General features: G+C 44.2%; 1 protein-coding gene across 2 annotated transcripts; it reads right to left on the minus strand.

Moving 5' to 3' along the window:
• Positions 1-5,528: 5,528 nt before the first annotated feature.
• Positions 5,529-24,953, minus strand: LOC147625263 (ubiquitin-conjugating enzyme E2-23 kDa-like). 2 transcript variants are annotated; one of them, XM_086818569.1, is made up of 6 exons: positions 24,688-24,953; positions 24,442-24,521; positions 22,615-22,729; positions 22,363-22,415; positions 22,073-22,201; positions 5,529-5,842 (listed from the first exon to the last, which is right to left on the minus strand). In XM_086818569.1, exons 1-6 carry the CDS (start codon positions 24,729-24,731, stop codon positions 5,715-5,717), a joined length of 549 nt encoding a protein of 182 aa, XP_086674695.1. In that variant the 5' UTR covers positions 24,732-24,953; the 3' UTR covers positions 5,529-5,714. The 2 variants fall into 2 exon arrangements, with proteins under 2 accessions (XP_086674695.1, XP_086674696.1); XM_086818570.1 differs by having other exon boundaries at positions 24,626-24,690.
• Positions 24,954-27,302: the final 2,349 nt, after the last annotated feature.

Below are 27,302 nucleotides of genomic sequence, written 5' to 3' on the forward strand. Positions count from 1 at the left end.
GTGAGCAGTGGCGCAAGGCTAGCCGCAATGTCAACCACAAAGCTAGTAGTGGTGGCAGGGCTAGCCCCAAGGGAAATCTCAAGGCCAACTCCCAAATAGCACCTTAAGCAAGATACCCACACCTATTCCCATAAAGAGATATGGTGTACTACCTCCCCAATCGCTTCCTCCAAGACTTGCACACCAGTACAATAGGACCTAATAAGAAACACATGGGTATCGTGATCAATCACCTATAGACTATATGCCCCTCTATTTAAAGCCATGGTGCAACAAGAGCAAGAGACCTCAAGAATATGGTATGTAGGTCACCGACATAATGCTTTTGATGCAAAGTCCCCCTTCCACCACCAATCTATATGGAACTCAGATCTCCCTCTTACCCTACATTACAGTGAGTTGTCCTACCTTAATAGTATAGACAATTCAGACGAGGTTGTGATATCGGATAATGGGTCACTTCATATCAGATCTCCCTCATCGAGACAATCCTATGTACAAAGCCCTACATCTTCGGGCCATGCATCTCAATTCCATAGTGGGGAGGGATCCATGACCAAGGTTTGGCACCTAATCGCCAACAACCATTCCAATGGGACTAAATTTGATGACATGATTGCATCTTGAAATGGCTACCACCAACCCATGTGCTCACCCTCGGCCTAGGACCATGGCATCTTGGTGTCCCTCATTAATTTTAGCCAAGCTACTTTTTGGCCAATCAACAAATTGGGCCAAATCCTTCACTGTTGAGCTCCAAAGCTTGCAAGAATTGGACAAGAAAGGTATATTACATACATATGCTCACAAATATCCTTTGCCATATTGACAATGGGCTTCCTGCCCCTGTGCCGCCTCACTAAGCCCTTAGCACTTTGTGGAGCCGCATTCCACCAACACTTCAAAGCCCCAACCTCCTCCGAAGAAACAAAAATGGGAGCCATCATGTAATCCATCCATTTAATCCCCAAGGCCTGTAATGGAGGAACCTTCAACTAACTGCTCTACCGTTCATCTCATGACCTCAACCTTATGTCACCACCCTCCGCATTCCGCATTCCGCATTCCCCATTCCACTCAAGGAGAAGCTCCTCTTAGCTCTGTTAGTGATACGTTTGAGCCTCAAGACTTCTCCACACCTAACCCACATCTGGGCAAGGTAGCCCGTGGAGCCTAAGAGCTAAAGACATGCCTAAGAGAGTCACCCAGTGACTCTCTTGGGCAAGGTAGCCCGTGGAGCCTAAGAGCTAAAGATATGCCTAAGAGAGTCACCCAGTGACCCATGAGACAGCTACCACCACCCTCCCCAAATTTGTAACCAATTCTTACTTCATCCAATCTCCACCACATCCACTTTGGTTGACCTTCCTTTCTTGGGAGCGTCCCATACCCACCTCGACTACCCACCTCCATATAAGACACCCTCAAGGGTGCTATAAATTGATCTCTCATAGTCCACCTCTTTCCACCACGAAAAGAGGCCATGATTTTACAATTCCCCTTAGTACTTTTGATGTCGACATGGCAGGTCGAGCTTATCGGCAGCCATGTTGTTGAATCAACCAAGCGCCACATCCTCTAGCAATAACAAGAGCTAAAGAGCCGTCATGCATACATCTAGGAAGACGGCTAGAAGCTTAGCCAGTCCCAACATCTACTTCAAGCCACCCATGAGAAGACTACCAAAATTGAAGCCAATCTCAAGAAAGCCAAAGGTGAAATCGTCAACTTCAGAATGACTTCGTGGTGGTGGGTAGCCACATAGCCACCCAAGAGGAACTAGTCCCCACTCACGAGAGCAAGACATGCATGCCCTATGCCTTCAATACCAAGCCCTAGAAAACCACCAAGATTGTGGTAGCTTAGGCACATGAAGCCCAAAGAGACCAACTCCATGAGCTCAAGCATGCTAAAGCCAAAGAGTCCGAAGAAGTGGCCCAAGCGGTCCATGCAGCTAACCAATTTAGAAAGGAGTGTGATGCTGCCCTTGCCTCGTAAACACATGAGGCCACCAATTCTCTCACTAATTTCCAAGAAGAGCACAACCATGCATTGAGAAAAGCGGCTCCGAGGGAAGCTGCATACCAAGGCTTCCACCTCCACAAAGAAACCCTCATAACCAAGGCATATGCTAAATTTATAAATTGGAGACTCTTGCCTTGGATACAGCCCATTAGAAGGGCATGACCAAAAGGAAACTAGACATGCTTCTCTCATGGTCTACTAACCTCGACACTTTGCCAACCATAATCTGATCTTCCATGGGTACCCTTACCCTCAACCGCACCTTGTCTCCCAGGTATATCCGTTCCTTCATCAACCACTCCATGTTCCTATATTCAATTCAATATCTTTTTATCGGACCCCATTTCAACCCCCACCTTCCACACCATCTTAGCATGCATCAACACCCCACATAAACCAACCCTTGCCACCATCTTCTCCTTCAACCAAGCTATCTCATTCATGAACACAATGCTCCTATACTCCATTGAATCCTAGTCACTTGTGTCCAACCTATCCACCTGTGTTAGAAAAAAGTTTGGTCAATGCTCCACCCTCCTCAGGTTATTCTTGTGGGTGATGGATGTGCTCTATTTTATAAGGCCCCCCTAGGCACACCCCCGTCGTTGACAGTTCCTAGTTTAGATATTGGATGGTGGATAAATGTGGCCAGATGGTTAGGAGACAGCTTATGTAACTAGATGGTTAGCAGATAGCTTAGATATTGGATGGTAGCTAAATGTGGTGAGATGGTTAGGAGACAGTTTATGTAGACTTGGCAATCTACCAAGTAGGATGCATGCATGTGCAGGCTAAGTAACCGTATAGCAAGTAGTGCTGGACAAAATAGCAAATCGAGGGCACACTATTCCCAAGTTGCGAGGCCTGTTTGAGAGTCCATACACTCTCAGATGGGCACTGTGTTGCACATAAGTCCTACACAACTCTGTTGTCGTCTAATATGGCCATAGGGGAGCTACATATAGTTCCTATAGGATTGTGTTGTAGTCTAACATGGTCCCAGTCGTATGATATGGTCGGTTGGTCATTTTGGACCATATATACCCTTTCATCTCCCACGTTCCCTTTGCATGTAGAATTACTTGGCATCCCTTTTCCCAACTTGCAATCCCCACTACCCATGCGAGATTTGCACCTCCAACACTTGTGTGAGAATGTGTTAGGTGGTCATCACCACATAATCATGCAATTGTGGCATTTCAAGATTTTTTTATAACCATTTTACAGATTTATTAAAATGTGCTATGAAGAAAAAGCTACTAAATATATACAAAAATTAAAACTAAAAAGTGTCACACAAATCACTTAGAGTTAAATAGATAAAAAGTTATCTACTTACTTTCAAATCCACATCCAGTCCCATGGTTTTAAAAACATTTAATTTATGTAGGTCTTCTTCTCATCAATTGTATGGAGGCTCACACTCAGAGCTAACCTTTAAAGGTTTCCAATTCAAAGATGTTATTTTTTGTGTCACACGAATTATTCGATTTTTATTTAAGCTAGGAAAAAAAAAGATAAAAAGTCATTTACTTACTTCCAAAAAAAAAAGACAAAAATCATTTACTTACTTTCAAAATCACATCTAGTACCATGGCTTTATATGTGTGTGTGTGTGTGTGTGTGTGTGTGTGTCTTCTTCCTATCAATTCTTCCTATCAATTGTATAAAGGCTTGCACTCAAAATTAGCATTTACATTGTTCCAATTATACGGCCGTTTTCACACACATACATATATGTATATGTGTATTTATTGTATAGATACACATGCATATGCATATATGCATATGCATATATGTATATATATATTTGCCATTGATGAGTCTACACTTTTCCTTTGGATCATCCCTTATTAAAGGGATCAACCAATTTCAAACGAAACCACATCAAATGCATTATATGTCCTCCATTTGTGAGGGTACATTTAATTGCGTAATTCAATATTTTTATTTTCATTTTTATTTGGAAATGTCTATAGTATCTTAGGGATGTCTTTGGAGATGAAGGTTCTTTACCTCGATTACGAGCCTTTATTATATGAGAACCACACCACTTTCTTTGTATTCTACCACCTTTTCAATGCTTGTTGCAACTTTCATGTTTCTCCTAGAGCAAGGTCCACAAAACATTAAAAAAATTTATGATATAATCAACATTTGCAAACCATGTGACCTAATCTCAAAAGTAAACTTCCTTGCACACTATCCTTTTCCCAAAGATTCTTCGACATGTTAATTTTTTATTATTGTCCCCGCATGCAATGAGTGAGCTTGCCTACTCACATGACTAACTGTTGTTCATATCATTTCTTCAAATCTAACCAATAGAAAAACATTTGAAAGTTCTCCAAGGTGGGTGTGATTGCTCTAAACCTTCCTCTAAAAATCCACTATGGCAAACGTTGCTTGCATGGATGAAGTAACCATCAGCAATAGCAAAGCCTATGTGAGGTTTGTATTCTTGATGCCTACTTCTCTGCAATGACCTTGAAAGCTTTTAATAATCTATTTTCATTGTGATCGAAAAAATAAAGCATCATTTAGTACATGTTGCCCACCTATTATATATGTGACCAAGCCCAAGAAGAAAAATAATGTTAGCTCAAAATTAAATGCTTATAAAACTTCACTCACTTGTATCTGTTGATCCTTGGTGACTACTCTCTACAAAGGCACTGCAAACTTTAATGGCCCATCTTCATTGTGAAGTGCACTCAAAAGCAAGTAATGGTAATGTCTCTCAATCTTGATATGGCAGTATCAACTCAGCTCTCAACTCATGATTTAAAGGTTTTTCTTTCAAAAGCAAGATATCTACCCTAAAATAGCTACACCAGGTTGGGAAAAGAATCCCATCCAAGCATATATGGCATCTTTAAGATCAGCAAAAAACTTGTCCTCAAATTCCACTTGAATCTAGCAATCTTCTTAAATACTTTTAAGATGTTCCCAATCGGAACCACCCCAGCCCCCCATAAATGAAAAAATAAATCAAAAGATGAACTGTCATTAAAAAAAGATTTTGTTATGGTGCACTAGAGCTTTAAGCATGCAAGCACGAGAAGGAAGAGAATCACGCATGTGATACAACACACAGACAGAGGATATAGCTGAGAAAATGATCCTTGAAAAACGGCCCTGCATACACATGTATACATGCATGCACGTACGCACATGCACATATATTGCATCAGATACATCACACGACATATCTGCATAGTACATACATTCATACACTATTTCCATTAATGCACTAAATGCATAACATATGTACATATATACATACACTAAAAAACATGCATTACATTGCATGCATGCACACACATCATGTGAATGCACACACACATCATGTTAATGCATGCACATGTAAACATACATGCATACATGTATTCATGTGCGTACAAGTGGACAAGACATTGAAACAAATCTGAAAATCTACCACCCCATACCGACATTGAGAGATTTTGGCAAGAAATTTACAGATGAAGGTTTAAAACTAAAGAAAAAAATAATAGCCAAGGCCATCATCTCAGCACTATACAGACCCGCAATGTATTTACAGTTTGGGTATATTTTCAGATAGCCAAAAGGCCACACAAATCTCCTAAGCTACTTTGCTGTGAAAACAAATATCCAAAAGAGTCACCCTACCCTCACCCCCATTTACAAACATACACCCAACAAAAGTGCTAGGGATCTGATGACCCCGCCATTTCTTCGTCACTGGATTCATACTTAGCATCACTCAGCTCAGCATCACTACTATCTTCAGGCGGGCTTTCAGTATTCTCAGCTTTTGCATATCTTTCACAGTGTTCTGAAAAGCAAGGTTCAACACCATTGGAAGACAGACCAAGCATTGGGTTACAACAAAAATTCAACGCCATTAGAAGACAGTCCAACTATCGGGTTACAACAAAGAGAGTACAATGTGCTCTAAAGAACTGATGAAATGTTTTCAATAAATAGTAAAGGGATTCTCTGGATATACATTTTTGCAGAAAAACATAGAAAACACTTTCGTTATTCTGCAAGAGCACATGAATAAAAGTATTAATGGGATTTGGATAATGAAAAGCAATAAGAATGGTTGTGCTCTTATTTTGTCCACAGACCACCTACGTGCACCCTGCTATATGGATGCCCTGCTGAGATCTCAAACTTGCTCAACACATTTGGGAGTATAGGTAGCCACAACAGTAATGCCCATCCTCTTGTATCCAGTTGACATAGTCCTGATCTCAGATTCAGCATAGGGGCTGCAAAGACATTGGATGCACTCGGAACTTTTTGTGAGGAGACTGATCTCACAGTGAATCTTGGTAAAACCAAGGCCACGCTCTTTAATAGTTCTCACCAACTCCTCATATAAAGGTGAAGCCATAGAGATAGTTACTCATATGTCTGTCTCTTGGGATAACCTTCACCAGTCCCATCTTCTCCATCCACCCGGCTGCATAGGCCCACCTAGCAAGAGGATATGCTGCTTTCCCCAGTTTGGAGAAACGGTGCATCCAGGCCCGCTTCCAGAATCGTAGCACGAAGAGTGTGTTGTTTTGGCACATTGGTGAGGCCAACTATGACGTATAAGGTTCCATTTTAGAGAGGTGATTTGGGAGCGGATGGCTGGAGAAGAACAGAGTGCAGATGATGATGTTTCATATATGATCGTGAGAAAACCTGCTGTACCACATGAGATAGTCTTGGCTGAGTTTGGCAGCACTGTTGGTCATTGATGCCCTCATCCAGACAATCACCTACATTTCCCATTTATACATATTGGACAGGGATCGCATTCTGAGGATAACATTTGATTCTTCTAGACAGCTTGCACAAGAGGGCCATAGCAGATCCTAGTGTCACGTGCACATCTTCCGACGGTGCCACAGAGACGTGATTATTTCTTGCAGCCACCTAAAGGGCAAAGTTAGAGGCCGTATATGGGCAATGTGGAGCAGTTTTGGAGCCTAAATGGTACCAGGAGGCGCCGAAGACATGGACCAATAGTTGAGACACCTTTTGGGTGTTTGGAGGCTAAATATGACATTTTGGACATTATTATGTAGGTCAACAAAAAGGCAAAACTGTCTTGATAAATACGACTTGTTATCAAGATCCCTATAAAAAGGCAAGTCATGGGTCATTTGTAGGCATTCAAAGATAGAGGTTGTAGAGCCAAGACCAAGGGCATCTAGCCACAACATCTAGATCAGCCAAGTACACCTCTACGTCAGCGTTTTCCATTAACGCACAGAGGAGGACAGTCAGCATTATTAAGTTATTGCATAGCATTCAAGAGTCAGATGTTACATGCACTGAGGTTGATCGTGGTAACACACAACAGGGGAAATTGTGGGAAGATGAGAAAAGATGGGGACTAATGTGAAAGGATGTGGAGTGATGAGAAAAGATGGAAATATTGTTGGAACTGTATTTGTATGTGAAATCTGTTCTTAAATGACTGTTTTATGTCAAGAATGCTGTGGAAGCATTTTGACCGTCTTGTGAATGAGGTCGTGGAGACCTGTCTGGTAAAGTTGCAACTGCTGACGGAGAGTCAACGGAAGACGTCTCGTGTAGCAAGGTCTTGACCAGCCTCGGTTTGATTTAAATGGTGAGCTTCCGGTACAGTGGATGAGGGACCAAGGAAGCAACCTATGAGTGAAGCGCTAGGTGACCTGCGAAGGATGCTAGAGGGTTCTGACCATACGGTGCTCTAGCTCTAGGTCACCGAAGATACCTACACGTACATCGGGGAAGATATAGTAAAAGTTGTTTTCTGAATTCGGGCATGGATCTGGTTGATTAACCTTGCTGGTCCTCAACGGATGATTTTATACCTTTATTTGGTGAGATCTTTAGCATCCAATTCACAAAGTAGAGAGAGAGAGAGAGAGAGAGAAGAGAATAGAAGAGAAGTAGATGACAGCATTTGTCACGTGCACACCAGTGCCATGGCTAATCTTCAGCATGAACAGTCTTAATCCTTGATTAATGCAGCAATTAAGACAGCATATAGCAGTAGCATCAGAAGCATCTTCATCATCATCAAATCATCATCATCATTGTAATCATCAGCAGTACCATCATCATCAGCATCAGCATTGTTAGCATCATTATAAGGAAGTACAAAAGGGCTGTCAGCTGGCAGCAGGCCTCTGTACAGCAGTTGGCTAATGGCTACATGGTGGGCAGCAAGAATGGCAAGGGAACAGTTAAAAAGCGCATATTTTGACGTATTTCATTTAGGTCATTGTCCACAGCAGGCCGACATGGTTTAGCAGCTGGCCGACTGCATCCCTTAGCATATATATAACCAAGGTCACCCCTATGGGTCTGACCATAGCCCTAAGTCATGTACAAGCATCTATGTGACCTTTTTGTACCATATTAATACAAAAAACCCTAACACCAAATACTCTCTTCTTCTCTCTCCTTTGTCTTAATCATATGTTAATTAGCATCGATGTTCTTAATCAAGGTTAAGGTTGTGGATCAGTACAACAAGGCGTCCGCGTATGCAACATTGGCATTCATCAGGAAGATATGTAAAGCCAAGTTCACACCTATGGCGCTGACCATAGCCCTAAGTCGTGTACAAGCATATATGTAACCTTTTTGTACCATATTAATACAAAAAAACCCCGACACCCAATCTCCCTCTCCTTCTCTCTCCTTTGTCTTAATCATGTTTAATCCGCATCAATGTTCTTAATCGAGCTTAGGGTTGTGGATCAGTATAGCAAGGCTTCCGCGCATGCAACAATATTGCGTCCCAATTACCCACTGAAGCCAACCCCCCCCCCCCCCCCCCCCCCCCCCCCCCCCCCGCGCGGCCGCGGCAAGCAAGGTATTTGTTTATATTACTGCTTTGGAGAAATGTTTTACAATCCTTGAGAACAGGCGATATGACTCCCCAACGCAAGGACGAGGAAGACAGTACGTCGGCTGAGTATCCAACAATCCAAGGGCTCTGCAGAAGACTCTTCGGGGCCATGTATGCAAGTCCAAAATAGTTGTAGGACTGCACATACGCTGGCTGAATGCTGAAGAGAGCTTCAAGGATCTTGCCCAGAAAAGTAGGATACTAATTTGCTGATTTGATGACTGAAATTTGCTTGAGACTTTCTGATCTTGAATGAATCATGGCTGAATCTATGCACTTGCTCTGAGGCAAGGTCACCGCGAAACGTTTCACTATCGAAACGAAACGATGCTAAAACGATTTATTTTGGAACAAAACGTTTCAACACCAGGTAGGTGGACAATGAAACGTTGGACTGAAACGATCATATACATAAAATGTGAAGGTGTTAGCTAATTGTTATAAGATGATATTAGCATATTTATCATTAGTAAACAAAGAAGACATACAAAAGAGAAGAGAAAAAGAACAAATAGGATGAAAGAAGAAAAGAGAAAGAAATATAAAAGCTAAAAAGCGCACGAAATCACAACCTTTTTCCCCACATGAAACGATATGGTTTCAATGTGCACATGAAACGTTTCAACATTGAAACGTGAAACAAGTTTCAAAGCCATCGAAACGAGTTTCATGGTCACCATGCTCTGAGGACAAAAGAACGAAAGGACCAGATGTACGAGAGATCAGAGCAAAACAACACAACATGAAATAGGTGCGTGTATAATGGTGAGTGAACATATATATGTACAAGAGCCCTCTAATGTGAGGAGACTCTAAGTAGAAGACTGGTGCAGAAGCAAAGACAATGTTGGAGCTAAAGCACGGTCAGTGATGAAGGCTCGCGTCGATGTGAGGCAAAGGCACTCCGTGAGGTGGTCAGTGTCGAAGGCTCGCGTCGGTGGATGCAGAGGCACTCCAAGGTGGTAGTGGGCAGCGGAAGGGATGCACACACTGGTGACAAGGGTGTTGAGGTGCCTGAGTGATAATGAAGAGCAGAGAGGGCTGCCGTCCCAAGTGGTGCAAGCTCTGGTGACAAAGGTGCTGCAATACCTGAGGGGTAGTGAGGAGCAATACCTGAGGGGTAGTGAGGAGCAGAGGCGGCTACTGTCACGTGCACCCTGCACTCAGGTACACAGTGACACTGGCATGATCTTCAGTGCAGCATTTGTATAGAAGTAGAACCTTTTCTAGGATTATTTGTCGTACGCCATGACCCCATTGTGAGCCCTCAATCCAGGGACAGTCAGACACGAGCTACGTAGGTCAGTCTCTGAGCTTTAGAGGTCAGTCAGTTCACTCCATTCAAGAGCATGTATGTGTCAACCTTAGCATTAGTTGCATGTAAAGCATTGTAGGTGCATTTGTCAGAATATGCAGCGGAAATGATAACCAAACTTGGGTAGACAAGAGCAAGTAGACTGCAGAAAATAAACAGCACAAGAAACACAGAGAGATAGGTGTGTAAACTCTTCTCTATACACAAGATCCCGAGAAAACTGAATGAGAAAGTGGTGGGGGCAAGGGGCCTTTATATACATCCCTGGAAGGGCAGTCCGCCAGCAGATGAAGTGCCCACGAATGATGAAAAGGTCCCACGACTGCATAAATGCAGTCGGCCAGTAGACGAATGCCCACGACTAAGGAAATCCAGTCGGCCAGCAGCCCAGTAGCCCACGACTGATGAACATACAGTCGGCCAGCACTGGAGTGCTCCTGGCATCCTCTGGCAACCCTCCCACCACTAGAAAAAATGGGAAAAAATAGGAAAAAATACGGTGAGTGTGGAAAAATGATAAAACACCTTATACAGGGCAGGCACACCCACAACAGAGGCCCTGGTGTATGAATATAGACAGGAGATGACTTCTAACACCCCCTCTCAGCTCCTGGCTGTGAAACCAACCCAAGGGAGCTAGAGTGCCGCCTGAGCGTAGCCTGAGGTAGAGATTTCGTGAAGAGGTCCGCCGCATTGTCCTCCGTCGAACAATAAAGTAGCAAGATGTCACCAGCCAAGATCTTCTCACGTACAAAGTGATACTGTATCTCTATATGCTTGGTCCGGGCATGGAAAACCGGGTTCCGAGCAATAGCTATACAACTCTGGTTATCGCACTGGATGACTGTGGGCTCCCTCTGTGGAAACCCAATCTCGCCTAGCAGCCTCCGCAGCCATACAACCTCACAAACAGCACCACAAGCAGCTCGATACTCTGCCTCTGTCGAAGAAAGGGCAATAGTTGGCTGCCTCTTGCTGCTCCAAGAAACTGCTCCTGAGCCGAGGGTAAAACTGTATCCTGAAGTAGATCTCCTCGTGTCTGGATCTCCTCCCCAATCTGAGTCACTCCAACCTTGGAGCTTGACTCCATTCCCTCCTGTGTAAAAGAGTCCCAGATCCTTCGTACTCTACAGATACCGCAAGATCCGCAATCCTGCGTCCCAATGAGACTTCAATGGCGTCTGCATAAAAGAGCTCAACAGTCCCACGGAGAAGCTCAAGTCCAATCTAGTGTTCAGCAACCAAATCAATGAACCAACCAACTTCCGGTACTGCGAGGCATCAACTGGCTCACAAGGATCTGTAACGGTTAACTTTGTGTTCGGGTCCATCGGCGAAGTAATAGGCTTGCAGTTCTCCATCCCAAAGGCCTCAAGCAACTCATGAACATACCGTTGCTGAGAGATGAAAAATCCCCTCTGGGTCTGCCAGATCTCCAATCCCAAGAAGAAGTGGAGTAAGCCTAAGTCGGTCATCTCAAACTCCTTTGACAAGGCAGCCTTCGTCACTCCAATGTGCTCCACATGACCGTCGGTGAGAATGAGATCATCCACATAAAGGATGATAAGTGTGACCATGCCGCGTTCTCGAAAGAGATACACGTTCGGATCTGCAACCGATCTCTGAAATCCAGTCCGAATAAAGAAGGAATCAATCTTCTGATTCCAAGCCCTGGGAGCCTGTTTAAGACCATACAAGGCCTTACGTAACCTGTAAACCATCCCTTCCGATCCTGGAACAATAAAGTCTGGAGGCTGCTCAACGTACACCTCCTCCTGCAGGTCACCATTAAGGAACGCAGATTTTACATCCATTTGAAACACGGGCCACCTCTGAGAAGAAGCAAGGGCAAGAACGGTCCGAATCGTGGTCATCCGCGCGATCGGTGCAAAGGTATCCTCGTAGTCGATGCCTGGCCGCTGAGCATAACCTTTAGCCACAAGCCTGGCTTTGTGTTTGTCCACCGACCCATCAGACGCGTATTTGGTCTTAAAGACCCATTTGACACCAATGACTGACCGCTTCAACGGCCTCGGAACCAACTCCCAAGTATTGTTCTTCTCGATGGCATCAAGTTCCACCTGCATGGCTTTCCTCCAAGTATCCTGTGAAAGGGCTTCCTTTACGGAAGTGGGCTCTTTGTCCCGCATGATACGAGACATCAAGGCATAGTTCACCTGAAGAAGCTCCGTCGTGTTGCTTTTATCTCGGACTTGATGTGATCTTCGAGGGCCGTCCTCTGTGGTCCACTCGGAGGGTAGCTCCGTGACACCTAACTCCTGAAGGGTGTCTAACAACCACCTAGGTACTCGAACAGATCGTGGAGCCTCCTGTGGTCGCGGGGGCTCAACTCCAGCTGCGGGCTCAACCTCCTGTGATGACTGAGGTGGATCAACTCGAATAAAAGGCTGGGAATCATCATCAGACTCCTCTGGATCTCCAAGAAGTGGCGGCCCCTCGACAGTGGATGCTGGAACATGCTCGTCAAAGACCACATCCCGACTGACGACAATCTCGTTCCTCTCTGGATCAAACAACCTGTATCCCTTGGAAAGAGAGTTATACCCCACAAATACCAGCTTGCGGGACTTGGAGTCAAGCTTCCCCCTCTGCTTCTTCGGAATATGTACATACGCGTCACTCCCAAAGACACGGAAGTGCGAGACAACGGGTTTCCTGCCAAAATATGCCTCAAATGGAGTCATATGGGGTACAGAAGTCGTCGGAGAGCGGTTAATGGTATGGACAGCCGTTGCCACAGCCTCACCCCAAAGTGGACGAGGAAGATCACGATGCTCCAGCATGATCCTCGCCATCTCCACCACAGTCCTATTCTTTCGTTCAACAACTCCATTCTCCGAAGGCGATCCGGTATTGGCCAATTCCCTTTTGATGCCATGATCTGCACAAAACTTGAAAAATACAGTCGAGGAGAATTCACCTCCTTTATGAGCCCTGAGAGTCTTCACCTGATATCCAGACTCTTTCTCCACCATCACGTGCCAATCCTTGAACCGAGCAAAAGCCTGGTCCTTCTGGGAAAGAAAGTAGACCCACGTGAATCTGGTACAATCATCAACAAGCAGCATGAAGTAGAGAGATCCTCCCAAGGATGGTATCTGCTGTGGTCCACACAAGTCAGTGTGAATCAACTCCAATGGTCCTCCTGGTCCAAGACCATTGGCACAAGCTCCTCCCAAGTAATGGTGCTGAGCCTGCCACTCGTGATCAACAAGGAATAGAAAGCAGAATACTGACCAGGCAAGTGGGAAAGCAAAGTGATGGCCATATCTTCAGATGATATCTCTTTCCCAGCTTGTAGGACTTCCTGCTGAAGGGCCTTGTTGATGTGTTCCCGCATCGTCGAAGACTTTGCAGGGTTCATAACCCGCATCTGCACTTCCAAGGAGATCCTTTTCATGGGTGACACCCTGTTATACAAAGAAGCCAAGTGCTCCCATATGCCTCTCGCCAGCGTCATGTGCTTCACATGATTGATCACTTGTGGTGTGCAATTGAGGAAAATAATTGACCGGACCCTGGCGTTGACACGATCCCACATGTGTGCCTGTGCCTCTCGGTCCTTCCTCGTCAATAATAACTCCTCAGCTTCCGGCCGTGGCACCCCGATGATAATAAAATCAGCAAGGTCATATGACTCCAAAACCGACTCCATCATGACCTTCCAGATGCCGTAATTGGACCCGTCCAACTGACGATCCACTGGGAACGTGGGGAGAGTCGGAATCTTCACGTGCTTCTCAGCCATCTCTAGTAAATCTGCCATCGCGGAGAGTAACCTGAAAGGGTGGGTGGGTGGGAAAAAAAAAATCTGAAAACCTGCAAGTGGCTGTCCAGCACCTTAGCCCGCCTTCCTCTTGCACCTTCTCTTCCCGTTCAGCCCAAAACAGTCCACCAATCAGCAACCTAACGCTCCCCCTCTTGCTCAGAAAAACGCCCAAGATCTGTCTAGAGCCTAGGGCTCTGATACCATGTCAGAATATGCAGCGGAAATGATAACCAAACTTGGGTAGACAAGAGCAAGTAGACTGCAGAAAATAAACAGCACAAGAAACACAGAGAGATAGGTGTGTAAACTCTTCTCTATACTCAAGATCCCGAGAAAACTGAATGAGAAAGTGGTGGGGGCAAGGGGCCTTTATATACATCCCTGGAAGGGCAGTCGGCCAGCAGATGAAGTGCCCACGAATGATGAAAAGGTCCCACGACTGCATAAATGCAGTCGGCCAGCAGCCCAGTAGCCCACGACTGATGAACATACAGTCGGCCAGCACTGGAGTGCTCCTGGCATCCTCTGGCAACCCTCCCACCACTAGAAAAAATGGAAAAAAATAGGAAAAAATACGAGGAGTGTGGAAAAATGATAAAACACCTTATACAGGGCGGGCACACCCACAAAACAGAGGCCCTGGTGTATGAATATAGACAGGAGATGACTTCTAACAGCATTCACATAGAAGGGGGCCAGTCCTAAGGCCAACCCCAAGGCAACCTCAGCTTGGCTAGCCTTGCAAAGGCAGCCAAGGCCTTTGCCTCACAATCGGGCAGCAACCGACAAGCATTGCTACAGCACCTGTCCAACATCTGTGGGCTAGCCGCCGCCAAGAATACAGCATCCGATCAGCATCTGTGGACCAACCGACTAGTTGTGCAGGCGGTTAGCAGTCGTGAGGGTACTTTCAACAGCCGACTAGGCTTTTCCCAGTCATGGAGCTTCATGCATCAGCCGACAACCCGTTGACGCAGCCGACGGCTGATCTAATGAGGTATAAAAGCCTAACCTCAGCCCACGTAAACTCAATCAATTATTAGAAAAGAACACTCTGGTATTCAGTGCTCAGCAGTCCTACTCATCTCCAGGCAACAAGGAAGATTCCCTTACATCTCAGCCAGCATATGTGCAGTCCTTCAGTCATCTAGACTTCCATCAGTGGCCAAGGAGAGTCTTCAACAGAGCCTCAGATAGTTGGATACTCCGTCGACGTTTGGGCCTCCTCGTCCTTGTGTTGGGCATTCATATCATTTGTACTCAGCATTGTACAGCATTTCTCCAACGAATAATATAAGCAAATACTCCTGCTTGCAGGGAGGGCCCTTCAGTGGGTATTGAGACCCAATACGGTGTCGTCTTCTACATTCCACATTCTCTCTCTCTCTCCCTACTCTCTAAAGTTGATGCTACAGATTCTCCCCACATAAAGGCATAAAGAAGGCCTTGTTGTGCGTTATCACGACTCGGTGCATGTAACATTGGTATCAAAGGATCACGTTGGTAACCCAACTCAGCTACCTAAAGAGGTGAGAGAATCCGGTGGATGGTTATACTTCAATAGGGAAAAGAAACCCAGGCCTCCACCATGTCGGGAGAAACATCACATCACGAAGAAAGCCAGCAAGAAGGAATGGAGGCACAAAGCTTCCAAACAGAAAAAACCGCTTCCGCCAACAAGCATAGAAGAGCTCCTAAAAACGATGACAAAGCAAATAAATTCTTTGAAGATGCAGCTTGCCGCCCAAAAGGAGAAGCCCAAAGAAGGCATCTCAAATCTAGAACAGGTCCTACTACATATTGAAGAACAACAAAGAAAAGACAACGAAACAAAAAAGAAAAGCAGATGAAGAAAAAGAACTGAGATGTGCAGAGGAACAGAGGGATAGGGAAGCCACATGCAAATTTGAGGAAGACCAATGCCACACAGAGAAGGCCGACCGAGAGTTCCAGCAAAGACTCGACTGGGAGGCTGTGCAAATCCAAAATCAACAAACAATGGCAAGAATTCAGGCAGCTCTCCCTCAACAGGCGACACATTCCTCATCGTCCACCACCCCTACCACCACAGTCAGGCACAAGCTACGTAGGTCAATCTCTGAGCTTTAGAGGTCAGTCAGTTGTCAGTCCTCTTAACCCACTTGGAGAAAGCATCATTCAAGAGCATGTATGTGTCAACCTTAGCATTAGTTGCATGTAAAGCATTGTAGGTGCATTCACATAGAAGGGGGCCAGCCCCAAGGCACCTGGCTAGCCTTGCAAAGGCAGCCAAGGCCCTTGCCTCACAGTCGGGCAACAGCCGACAGGCATTGCTACAACACCCGACCAACATATATGGGCCAGCCGACAGGGAATACAGCATCCGACCAGCATCTATGGGCCAGCCAACTAGTTGTGCAGAACCCGACCAGCATTTAATGCTAGTCAACTAGCAGTTCGTAGTCATGAGGGTACTTTCAGCAACCGACTAAGCTTTTCCCAGTTGTGGAGCTTCATGCATCAACCGACGGCCCCTTGAGGCAGCCGACTGCTGATCTAAGAATGTATAAAAGCCTCCCCTCAGCCCACGTAAACTCAATCAATTATTCAGAAAAGAACACTCTAGCATTCAGCGTTCAGCAGTCCTACTCATCTCCAGGCAACAAAAGAAGATTCCCGTACATCTCAGCCAGCATATGTGCAGTCCTTCAGTCATCTAGACTTGCATCAATGGCCAAGGAGAGTCTTCAGCAGAGCAGAACCTCGGGATAGTTGGATACTTCGTCGACGTTTGAGCCTCCTCGTCCTTGTGTTGGACATTCATATCATTTGTACTCACCATTGTACAGCATTTCTCCAAAGAATAATATAAGCAAATACTCCTGCTTGCAAGCAAGGGGGGGGGGGGGGGGGGGGGTGCTTCAGTGGGTATTGGGACCCAATACGGTGTCGTCTCATTCTCTCTAAAGTTGATGCTTCAGATTCTCACCACATAAAGGTATAAAGAAGGCCCTGTTGTGTGTTATCACGATCAAACTCAGTGCATGTAGCAAATGCCGTCCTAAGCGGTGTAAAGGTGCAAGCTTTGGTGACAAGGGTGCTGCAATACCTGAGGGATGGAGAGGAGCAGAGAGGGATGCCGTCCCGAGTGGTGTCGATGGTAAAGATAAGCAGAGAGGGCTACCGTCCTGATGAGGTGAGATGGTGAGCAAAGAGTGGGCTGCTGCCCCAAGGTAAACTGAAGAAGAAAAACGATGATAAACTGTAGCAAAGAGTGTGCTACTGTCCCAAGATAGGTACTGATGATAAAACGCTGAAGTGTTGTACTGTGTAGCAGAGAGTGGGCAGCTGTCCGAAAGTGTGGCCTGATATAAAACGTTGATGTACTGACCTGTAGCAGAGTGTGGGCTTCTGTCCCAAGGTGTGTCCTGATGTAAAACGCTGATGTGCTGACCTGAAGAGCCAATGATGATGAAGCAGATGACGTGCAGTCCCTGGCAGCAGCAACAGGAGAAAAAGTGGTTCCGAATGTCTATGAAATGGTACAGCCAGTGAAGTGATGAGGCAAAGCTATATATAGTATGTGGAGCTGCTGGTCGGCCAGGCTAAAGGCTGTCAGCCAACAGAAAAGACACAAAAAAGAAGAAATAAAACCTAAAAATCCAGAAAAATACTACAGTGGCTGGTCCACCAATAGAGCTGTCGGCCAGCACTGTTTGGACATAAACGTGCAAAATATCCCAAAATTGCTGAATAAACATTTTATGTCAGCATTAAATGCTGCGCTTCTATTTGATGCTGCCCAGCCTGTTGGCTGTCAGCCCCCTAGCCTGGCCAACAAGAGCAATCCCACTCCTACATGCTGTCGGCCAGTCCCTTATTCCCCTAGGGCTGCTGGCTGAACCTTACAGCCAGGTTAGGCTGTTGTATGGGCTGCAAACATCTTTTGCATTCATGCCCCTGACTTGCCTAGATGATTCTAAGGCAAACCTACTGCTAAGGCTAACTGCTACATGCACCTATCGATGAATTCTCCACCTATCGATGAATTCTCCAAGTGAGTTAAGAGGACCGACTCCACACTCGCCTCTATGGCTTGGAGACTGATCTACGTCGCTCGTGCCAAACTGACCCTGGAGTGAGGGCACACAATGGGGTCACAGTGCACGACAAACATTCCTAAAAGAAGTATTACTTCTGTACAAATGTTGCACTAGGGCTTCCATGTAGTCCGTCAATAACTAGGGGAACTCTTGAAAGAACTCTTCATCCAACCATACTGCTTCATGGGTTCCTCGGTCCTTGAACTTCATATAAAACTATAGTATTCTTCGGCAGGAACTGTAGTATTCTTGGGCAGGAACCATGCTCCATCTATGGTGGAGAATTTGTTCCGGCTCTATGACTTCTGCCTCGTCGATCATATCTGGTTGTTGCTCTTTTGATACATCCTACAATGCTGGACCTACATATTGCTTCAACCAAGAAACACGAAAGACATTGTGCATAGTCCAACTTTCCGGCAACTTTAACTTTAAAGAGACTGCACATATGCTGGCTGAATGTTGAAGAGAGCTTCAAGGATCTTGCCCAAAGAAGTAGGATACTGATTCGCTGATTTGATGACTGAAATTTGCTTGAGACTTTCTAATCTTGAATGAATCATGGCTGAATCTATGTGCTTGCTTACATAGTCACTATGTAGCTGGTCCGCCAGTAGAACTGTCGGCCAGCACTGTTTGGACAAAAACATGCAAAATATCCCAAAAAAATGCTGAAAAAATGTTTATGCCAGCATTAAATGCTGCGCTTCTATTTGATGCTACCCAGCCTGTGGGCTGCCTACCCAAAGGCTGTTGTCAGCCCCCTAGCCTGGCCGACAGGTTAGGCTGTTGTATGGGCTGCCCAAAGGTGCCCATGAGGCATGGGCTGCCCATGGTCCAAATTCCAATGCAGGGCTGCAAACATCTTTTGCATTCATGCCCCTTACCTAGATGCTTCTGATGCAAACCTACTACTAAGGCTGACTACTACATGCACCTATCTTATGAATTCTCCAAGTGGGTTAAGAGGACTGACTCCAGACTGACCTCTATGGATCGGAGACTGCCCAACATAGCTTGTGCCTGAATGTCCCTGGACTGAGGGCTCACAATGGGGTCACGGCATACGACAGATAGTCCTAAAAACGGTATTACTTCTGTACAAATGTTGCATTGATAATGATGTCAGTGTGTCCCTGGGTACCCCAATGCAAGGTGCACGTGAAATCAGATTTGTGATCTGCAATCATTGTAATTACTCATTCATTTAGTAATATATATTAGGAATAGGTTAGGTAAAGAGCGAGTCTCTCCTCTTCCTCGAATCTCTACTCATCATTGCGCATGTAATTAGTGTTAAGCTTTCTTGCTTAGTGTTAATCATCATTAAAATCACACTTCCGCATAGTTAGCATGTTACATTGGTATCAAAGCGTCTAGGTTCATCCTAAGTAGAGTTTTTGCATGCTGAATTAGGGTTTTTGAAATGAGGGTTTGCATTTTTTGGGTTGCAGTCCAAATTTTAGGGTTTTTGGGTTTTCCCTCAAATCAGCACCTCAATGAGTGTTTTCAGCTCTATTTTTAGTTTGCATCAACCTTAGGGCTTTGCATTTTGCAAGAGGTGCCAATGTTGGTGGTGTAAGAGTCAGAGTAGAGTCGACGCAAGTACCGGATTTCATCTCAAATGACCAGCAGATTTCCAAGGAGGCAATAACGCCTCTACCGTTCAAGTATGTCTCTCTAAATCCAGTACAAAGAAGGATGAGAATAGTGCCACAACGATTTCCGAGGGGACAGAAGAGTCTCCCATGTCGGAAGAGAATCCATTGACAAAGGAGCCAGAAGAAGAGCTAGCAATTCCAATGGAGGTAGCAGTGGCAAATGACCCAAAAAGTTGGGAGAGGAGCCTACGGAAAGACCAAGTCAAGAAAGAAGCAAAGGTCCATGGTTTGCCCTAGTGCTGAAAGTTTAGCAGGAGGGGAAGTCACGTACACACCCTCCAACGGTGCCACGTAGACCATGATTATTCCTTGCAGCCACCTAAAGGGCAAAGTTAGAGGTCATATATGGGAAATTTGGAGAACCTAAATAGTGCCTGGAGGTGTCCAGGGCATGGACCAATAGTTGGGACACCTTTTGGGTGTAGTTTGGAGGCTGAATATAACATTTTGGACATTATTATGTAGGTCAAAAAGGCAAAACCGACCCGAATACGACTTGCTATCAAGATCCCTATAAAAAGGCAAGTCAGGGGTCATTTGTAGCCATTCATGACAGAGGTTGCAGTGCGAAGACCAAGGGCATGTAGCCACGAACATCTTAATCAGCCAAGTACACCTCCACATCAGCATTTTCCACTAATGCACAGAGAAGGACAGTAAGCATTTAGTTTATGAAGAGCATTCAAGAGTCAGATTTGTGATCTACAATCATTGTAATTACTCATTCATTCAGTAATAAGCATTGGGAGTAGGTTAGGTAAAGAGTCTCTTCTCCTTCTCTCTCTCTACTCATCACTGCACATGTGATTAGCGTGAATCTTTCTTGCATAGTGTTAATCATCATTAATCACACTTCCACATAGCATTTTACACAAGGTGCTCATAAACCCTCAGACGGACTCCTTTGAGTATAGTCTGGACTCCCATTCTTGAATCTCTACCCGCCACAAGGGATCAACCACATCATCCACCTCAACTTGACCCAGCTTCACATGAGTCAGGCATGGGTGTCCCCATTGCCCACATAGCTCCAGCATACAGAGTGCACTTCTTAGGGTTTCAGAGGATGGCTTCATTGAGGCACCCAAGTCTCCACACACACGTCGCATGCAATGAGGATCACCCTTGACGAGCTGAGGGTATGCCCTAGCACCTGCGGATTGAGTCTAAGAGACCTGAGGGAAATCCACGAGAGGCACGGGTATGCTCGTTATGCAGGACTCGAGATATTGAGATGGAGGAGCATTACACTAGAGGCACAGGTATGCTTGTTATGCAGGATTGGAGAGATTGATACAAAGGAACATTACATATGCAGATGCCCAGTATACTACAAGATACTCAGGAGATTTCATCGCCTCTTTCAAGATGGTTTTGGCCCCCTCTCAAAGGCAATGCAAAATAGAGATCAGAGGGGTTTGAGTCACCGTCGAGACAATTTGATGAGGCAACACTCAGACGGCAGGAGCAGCAGGACACCTCTAGGACCTCTATCACAGACTTTTTGGGGTCCCACAACCACAGTAACCACCACTCATAATCACCTGGGCCCAGCCAAGCTCACAACCCTTTGGCACCACGCACCCAAAGAGTCACTAGAGAGAGGGTGCAATCTCTTAAAAAGAGAGCTAGGCATCCCCGTCCTCAGAAATCTAGACCCACCAGACCCACCACCTGCAGATCCAAGACATCCTCAAACACCATAGAAATGTACCACCACAGGAGGTGGACACCGCCGCACTATACAGAGGAGGATGTCATCTGCAGCTTTGACTCTCGTCTTTGTATACACAGGTCCACATAGAGTACGCAGGACCGGTTTCCTTTGCAAGGTGTTTCTTTTTTCATGTCTCATCCAGTTATTCATCCAGTTACTCATGGATCATTGTATTCTTAAGTCTCCCAAACCTTTACGTCTTTCCTTTGCAAGGTGTTTCTTTTTTCATGTCTCATCCAGTTACTCATGGATCACTGTATTCTTAAGTCTCCCAAACCTTTACGTCTTTTGTAGATGTTTAATACTCTCTCTCTCTCTCTCTCTCTCTCTCTCTCTCTCTCTCTAGCTTTAGCTTTTCATTCTTAGTTCCTAGCATGTCCCTTTTTTTTAAATAATGTAACTCAGACATTGTATCACATGGACTTGATGTAATTATTTTGGTCTCATATGTCACTTTGGCCTTCTGAAGACATTAATATATCTTTCTACTCTCTCTCTCTCTCTCTCTCTCTCTCTCTCTCTCTCTCTCACACACACACACACGCTCTCCCCACACACAAAAGAAGGTAGGACATGTGCCTAATTCAAATTAATACCTTTAACCGTCTGTTCATACTTCGCCTTGTCCCGCATCATTAATGCAGCCGCTTCTCCATTCAATGGATCTGATGGGTTCGGATACAGTAAGAGCTGTGGAAGAAAGACTTCAAAAACATTGACGAGATCTGCATATAAACAAGAGACAACCCAGTTTCTTTCACAGGCCTCAAAGAAGGGTCACAACCCCTGTCCCTATCAAAAGGGTCACAACCCAGTGTCTCTATCAATAAATCCATGAGAAAGAACACTTCCACTTGTAGCTACTAGCTTAGAGAAGACGGCTTACCAAACATTGGGCTCCATGTTTGATTAATCACATCTAAACACACTGAACCAGACCTGTTTAATGCATTTTGCAACGCCGATCTTTGGCATTAGAAGCAACACATGTTTCTCTTCTCCATTCCTATGATTGATAGCATGTAGTCTCTAAGAAAGCACAATAGTGGGTGATTATACACATTCTAAAATCACCTATATGGGATAACTATGTAATAAGTGATATTAGCTTTCCTTATGTATGATTGAATCGACTCACACTTCATCAACATTTGGGTGAAAGATTTTGTTCACAAAGCCAATCGAGGGAGACTTGTAAGGGTATGCGTCAGGTAACTCCACTCTAACCTTCCACACCCCATTTTGATAGGGACCTGCATTTTGCACCAAGAACTCTCTCTCTCTCTCTCTCTCTCTCTCTCTCTCTCTCTCTCAATGGATTAGAGGGTTAAACTCTTGAGAGAGCTTCACAAATCATGGTGGATCAAACAAACACATATGCATGATTAGCGATGGTAAAAGGATTAGGGAGCTTAATCAAACTCGTGCATCATTAGAGGAGGTAAACAATCTACTTTATTCATAAATGGGGCGCCTCTTATATAGGCTGAATACAAAGCATAAGCAGCCAAGTGAACTCCTATGATTTCTCCCAGAATATCTCCTAGCCCAACTATTATCTCCATGATTCTAGCTCGCTAGATACACGGTGGCCTGATTGGCATCTACCTAGCCACTTGCAAATGTAGAGATTTCTCAATAAAAAGTTGCTTTTACGATGACGAAAATAACCTTCGACCATATAATTTGTTGTATGCACACACCACCAGTTGGTTCAAGTCACATTCCCTTCGAGTATAACCTGGATTCCCCCTCCCTCTCTCTCTCACAGCAAGAGATCAACTGCATCATCCACCTAGATTTGAGCCGGCTTCATACAGACCAGACATGGGTCTCCTTCACTGAGCTCTCCCCAAAGCTTCACATCTATAGAGAGCACTTTCTAAGGGTCACATGGATGGATTTATTGTGAAAGGCCCAGCTAATTTCAGACATGTGTCCCATGTCATGAGGATTGCTGTTGGCTAGCTGAGGGTGCCTTGGGTATCCTACAGGACCAATGGATATGCAACTATGTAGCATTGGGGAGATGCAGTCAAAGGAGCACTACATGCTTAGATGCCCAGTTTACTACAAGATACCAGGACACTTCCACTGTCTCTGCAGAAGGGGGCTTCGGCCTCTGTCACAGGTGATGCATAATAGAGATCAGAGATGCTGGGACTATACTTACTAGAGCTGCATCACCTCAGAGATAGATGATCAAGGCAGCAAGCCAAGAGGCAGGATACTGCCGCAGGACACACGGATCAGGAGAGCCACACAACCCCACCGAGTAAGCACTCCCCAGGCCCACGGCATGCTGGCATCACCACAGGTTACCGATATTAAGGCCATGAACTCGTCCACAGGGCACCACATGTGATGAGTCCGGACACGAGGCTTTCTTGGCTCCATTGTACACACAGGGCATACATAGCAAGCTGGCCCAGTTTTCTTTTGGCAGTTAGTTTTCTTTTTTCATGTTGTCTTGACATCCAGTTTACTCATGGATTACATATACAATCTTTTTGGTTTCATAGACCCTTCATGTCTTTTGTAAGCGTTAATAAAATCTCTCGACCCTTCAGGTCTTTTGTAGACGATAATAAAATCTCTCTCCCACCCTCCCTCCCTCCCTCTCTCTCTCTCTCTCTCTCTCTCTCTCTCGAGATTGCTGGGAAGCCAGCTGAAAGGTTCAGATCACACACAAAAGCAAGCTCTTAAACTTGGCATGGATGATGGACAATAGACAATGGTTTGCTCCTTACTAATCCCCATAGGCTGGTTTTCAGTACCCATAGGCTGTCCAATATGCATTTCTTGCAGTTGGTCTCATGTTTCCATCTATGCCCAATGGAATCAGCCCCTCAAACATATCTTGTGGACCAATAAAAACAAAAAATAAATAAAATTTATGGAAAATAGGTAAAATTTTTCGCCCAAAAAAAAAAAACCATTGAGAAATAGGGGTTAATGAGCATACTGTCCGGAGGTCCATGAAACTCCACTTTAAACTCGCTCATCCCATCATTTACCATCTCAACTTTGAAATCGCTCATCATCCTGCAAGCCCACGCAAAACCCAAAAAGGGGGGGAAAAAAATTTAATATGATTTGAGGTTACTACATTATGCCCACCAATGGATTTCAAGCGGGCGCATCGAAACCTGTTTAAAAACAAGAAGAAAAAGAGGGCTTTTTGTTTCTGAAAAAATAGCTGCCGACATACAGCTTCATAACATCCATGTCCCTTCGCTTGCTTGGAGAAGACATGGCAGATTAATAAGTGATTAATCAATGGGTTAATGAAGATAAAGCGGCGTTTAGGCGACCCTTCTTACTCTTCTGTGTCTCGCTAAGACACAGATTCTTCAGAAAAACTCTCCTCGTGGAAATGCTTTTTCGGGCCCAGAAGAATAAAAACAAATGCACTAGAAAGAGTTGGTGATCGCAGTCAAAATGTTTGGAAAGGGAAGAAGACAGGGCATCCATACACACGGACAAATTGTAGATTTATTTAATTGCTTCATTTTCTAGCATTATAAATGTCCGACTCCCCCTTTCCTTTTCCAACAACAACTAGACACTATTAAAAAATAAATAAATTTGTTTTTTTATCAAAAATAAATTTATCATAGAAGATTCTTGGCAATACATTTATATGTTTTTATAACTAAAAAATAAATTTATCATAGAAGATCCTTGCCAATACATTTATATGTTTTTATCATAGAAGATTCTTGCCAATACATTTATATGTTTTTATAACTAAGGCTTGGAGGGCTTTGTGCTCTCAGAAAGCCAAGTGGCATCATCACCTTGCTCTTTCTTCCTAATAAGTGGGGGAGCGAGGGTAAGACATAAGAATTTTGCCTATAAATAACAACAAGTATATCTAGTTTGGGGTGAAAGCGGGTGTTCTTCTAAATTTCAAAGAGGAAGTGCACGAGGAGGGAGGGAGAGGAGTTGGTGTTCTTCTAAATTTCAAAGAGGAAGTACACCAGGAGGGGGGGGAGAGGAATTGGTGTTCTTCTAAATTTCAAAGAAGGGGGGGAGAGGAGTTGGTCTTCTTCTAAATTTCAAAGAAGAAGTACACCAACTCCCTATATTTTTCCTCACAAAAGGTTTTCTCCCCAATCTTATTTTTTAAAATTTATTGTACAAATATCTTGCGTGTGCACCCCCAAGATACAAGTACAATTTTGTAGGATGATTGTCTCAACATGTGAGGATATTCAAATCACTTCTATGGTCAGTAGAGATGATTGATTCGTCCTCATATGATAACCAATCACTTATTTTAATCCCTTGATAGTTACCCTTTGAAAAACAAATTCTAGGAACTAAGATAGGCTCTGATACCAATTGTAAGGTTCCTCCCTTTAAAAATGGGAGAAACACTTAAGATAGTCCGCTAAGTCTTATCTTAGGAAAAATTTCCTATTCATCGACACCTTGACCCTGTAGAGATTCAAGGATACGATTTATAGGTATGACCTAGCTCTATCCCGCAGGGGGAGCGTGATCTTCTAAACATCAAATCACCCATAGGGCAATTGATCAAAAATTGGGCAACTACTAGACTTGATTTCTAGAGACAACGCTTTTTTCCTCATCTTTATGCAAGGCACAGCCGCCGCTGGCCTAGTCTTCTAGAATAGAGTTGCCCAAGAACCTAACTATCTAACGTAGGGCTTTCACTTAATCCGTTGGAAAGCTACCCGACTAATCGGGTCCACCCGTCCGTAGGATGGTGACGTCAGGGCATTCCATCCTCCCACTTTCCACCCTACTCACGCATCAATTTGTTTTCTAATTAATACTACCACACTGTTTGACATAAATAAACATATTCCTTAATTAAGGCCCTAATCCGAAAAACCCAAGTCATGTTTTGGATTCTAAAATCGAAATATAAAATATATCTGGTTTTTTGTAGGCCATGAAGCATTTGCATACATGCCATACAAGTAACCAATCCTCTTTATAAAGATTCGATTTTACCATACATTATTTCTTTACTTCCTAAATTGAGATCATATTGTTGACACTCACAAAAAGTGTCCTCTTTTTTTTTGGTCATGTGCATGTACTTGATGGAGTGGAGTACTTAATGGCATAAAGAACCATATAGTTGGTGGACTAAAAATCTACCACTTTTGAATAGTGTTGTTATATTAGCAAATGTATACACCACTAGTATACCTATTTTGTAAATGGGTCTACCATAGCCATAAACACTCAAAGTTTGAATCAAAAATCTAGTCCACTTCTTAATGGTTTACATGTTTTTTTTTCCAAGCATACATTTCAAAGCAATAAACCATTTTAAAAAAAGGCAAGGGTTTCACTATTATAGAAATCACAAACTTACAATTTTCAAAAAAATATTATTAACCACATGTGAGTTTGCTCAAAAAAACATTTGTAAGCAATCGCTACTCATTAAATCAACCATAAGGGTGGGAGAATATTGTGTATTATACATCATGTGTATGGGGTAGGGATTCATAATAATAAATTTTGGGAAAAAAACCTTGTTGCTAGGAGCACATTAGCATAAGTAGGTATTGTATTAACCATACAATACCAAAGCATGGCTAGGAACTTAGCCCCTTCCTCATTGTTAATCATTGAGATGGTTGTGCATATGCGCATGCCATGTTGATTAGCATGGCAGGTGGAAACATATTTAACCTTAGCAAATCGAGGGGTAGTGTTATTTTCTAAGGGGAAGTATGGGGGTTAAAATATTTCATTTCTATTTTCTTCCTAAGTTTCAAGAATAGGCCAATATCAAGAAAAGAGCATAATTGTAGTTTGAAAAAACTCACATTCAAGTCA

This window comes from Cibotium barometz, chromosome 24, assembly GCF_041138505.1.
Source record: "Cibotium barometz isolate CiBa-2024 chromosome 24, ASM4113850v1, whole genome shotgun sequence".
Classification (NCBI taxonomy): Eukaryota; Viridiplantae; Streptophyta; class Polypodiopsida; order Cyatheales; family Cibotiaceae; genus Cibotium; species Cibotium barometz.

What these genes read in the sequence shown, in the direction of transcription:
- LOC147625263 (XM_086818569.1), bottom strand. Translation starts at nt 24,731, where the DNA reads ATGTCTTCTCCAAGCAAGCGAAGGGACATGGATGTTATGAAGCT. An exon ending in GACATGGATGTTATGAAGCT is followed by an intron (nt 24,522 to 24,687) that starts GTATGTCGGCAG and finishes GTGGGCTTGCAG; the next exon opens with GATGATGAGCGATTTCAAAG. An exon ending in GTATGAACAGACGGTTAAAG is followed by an intron (nt 5,843 to 22,072) that starts GTATTAATTTGA and finishes CTTGCTTTTCAG; the next exon opens with AACACTGTGAAAGATATGCA.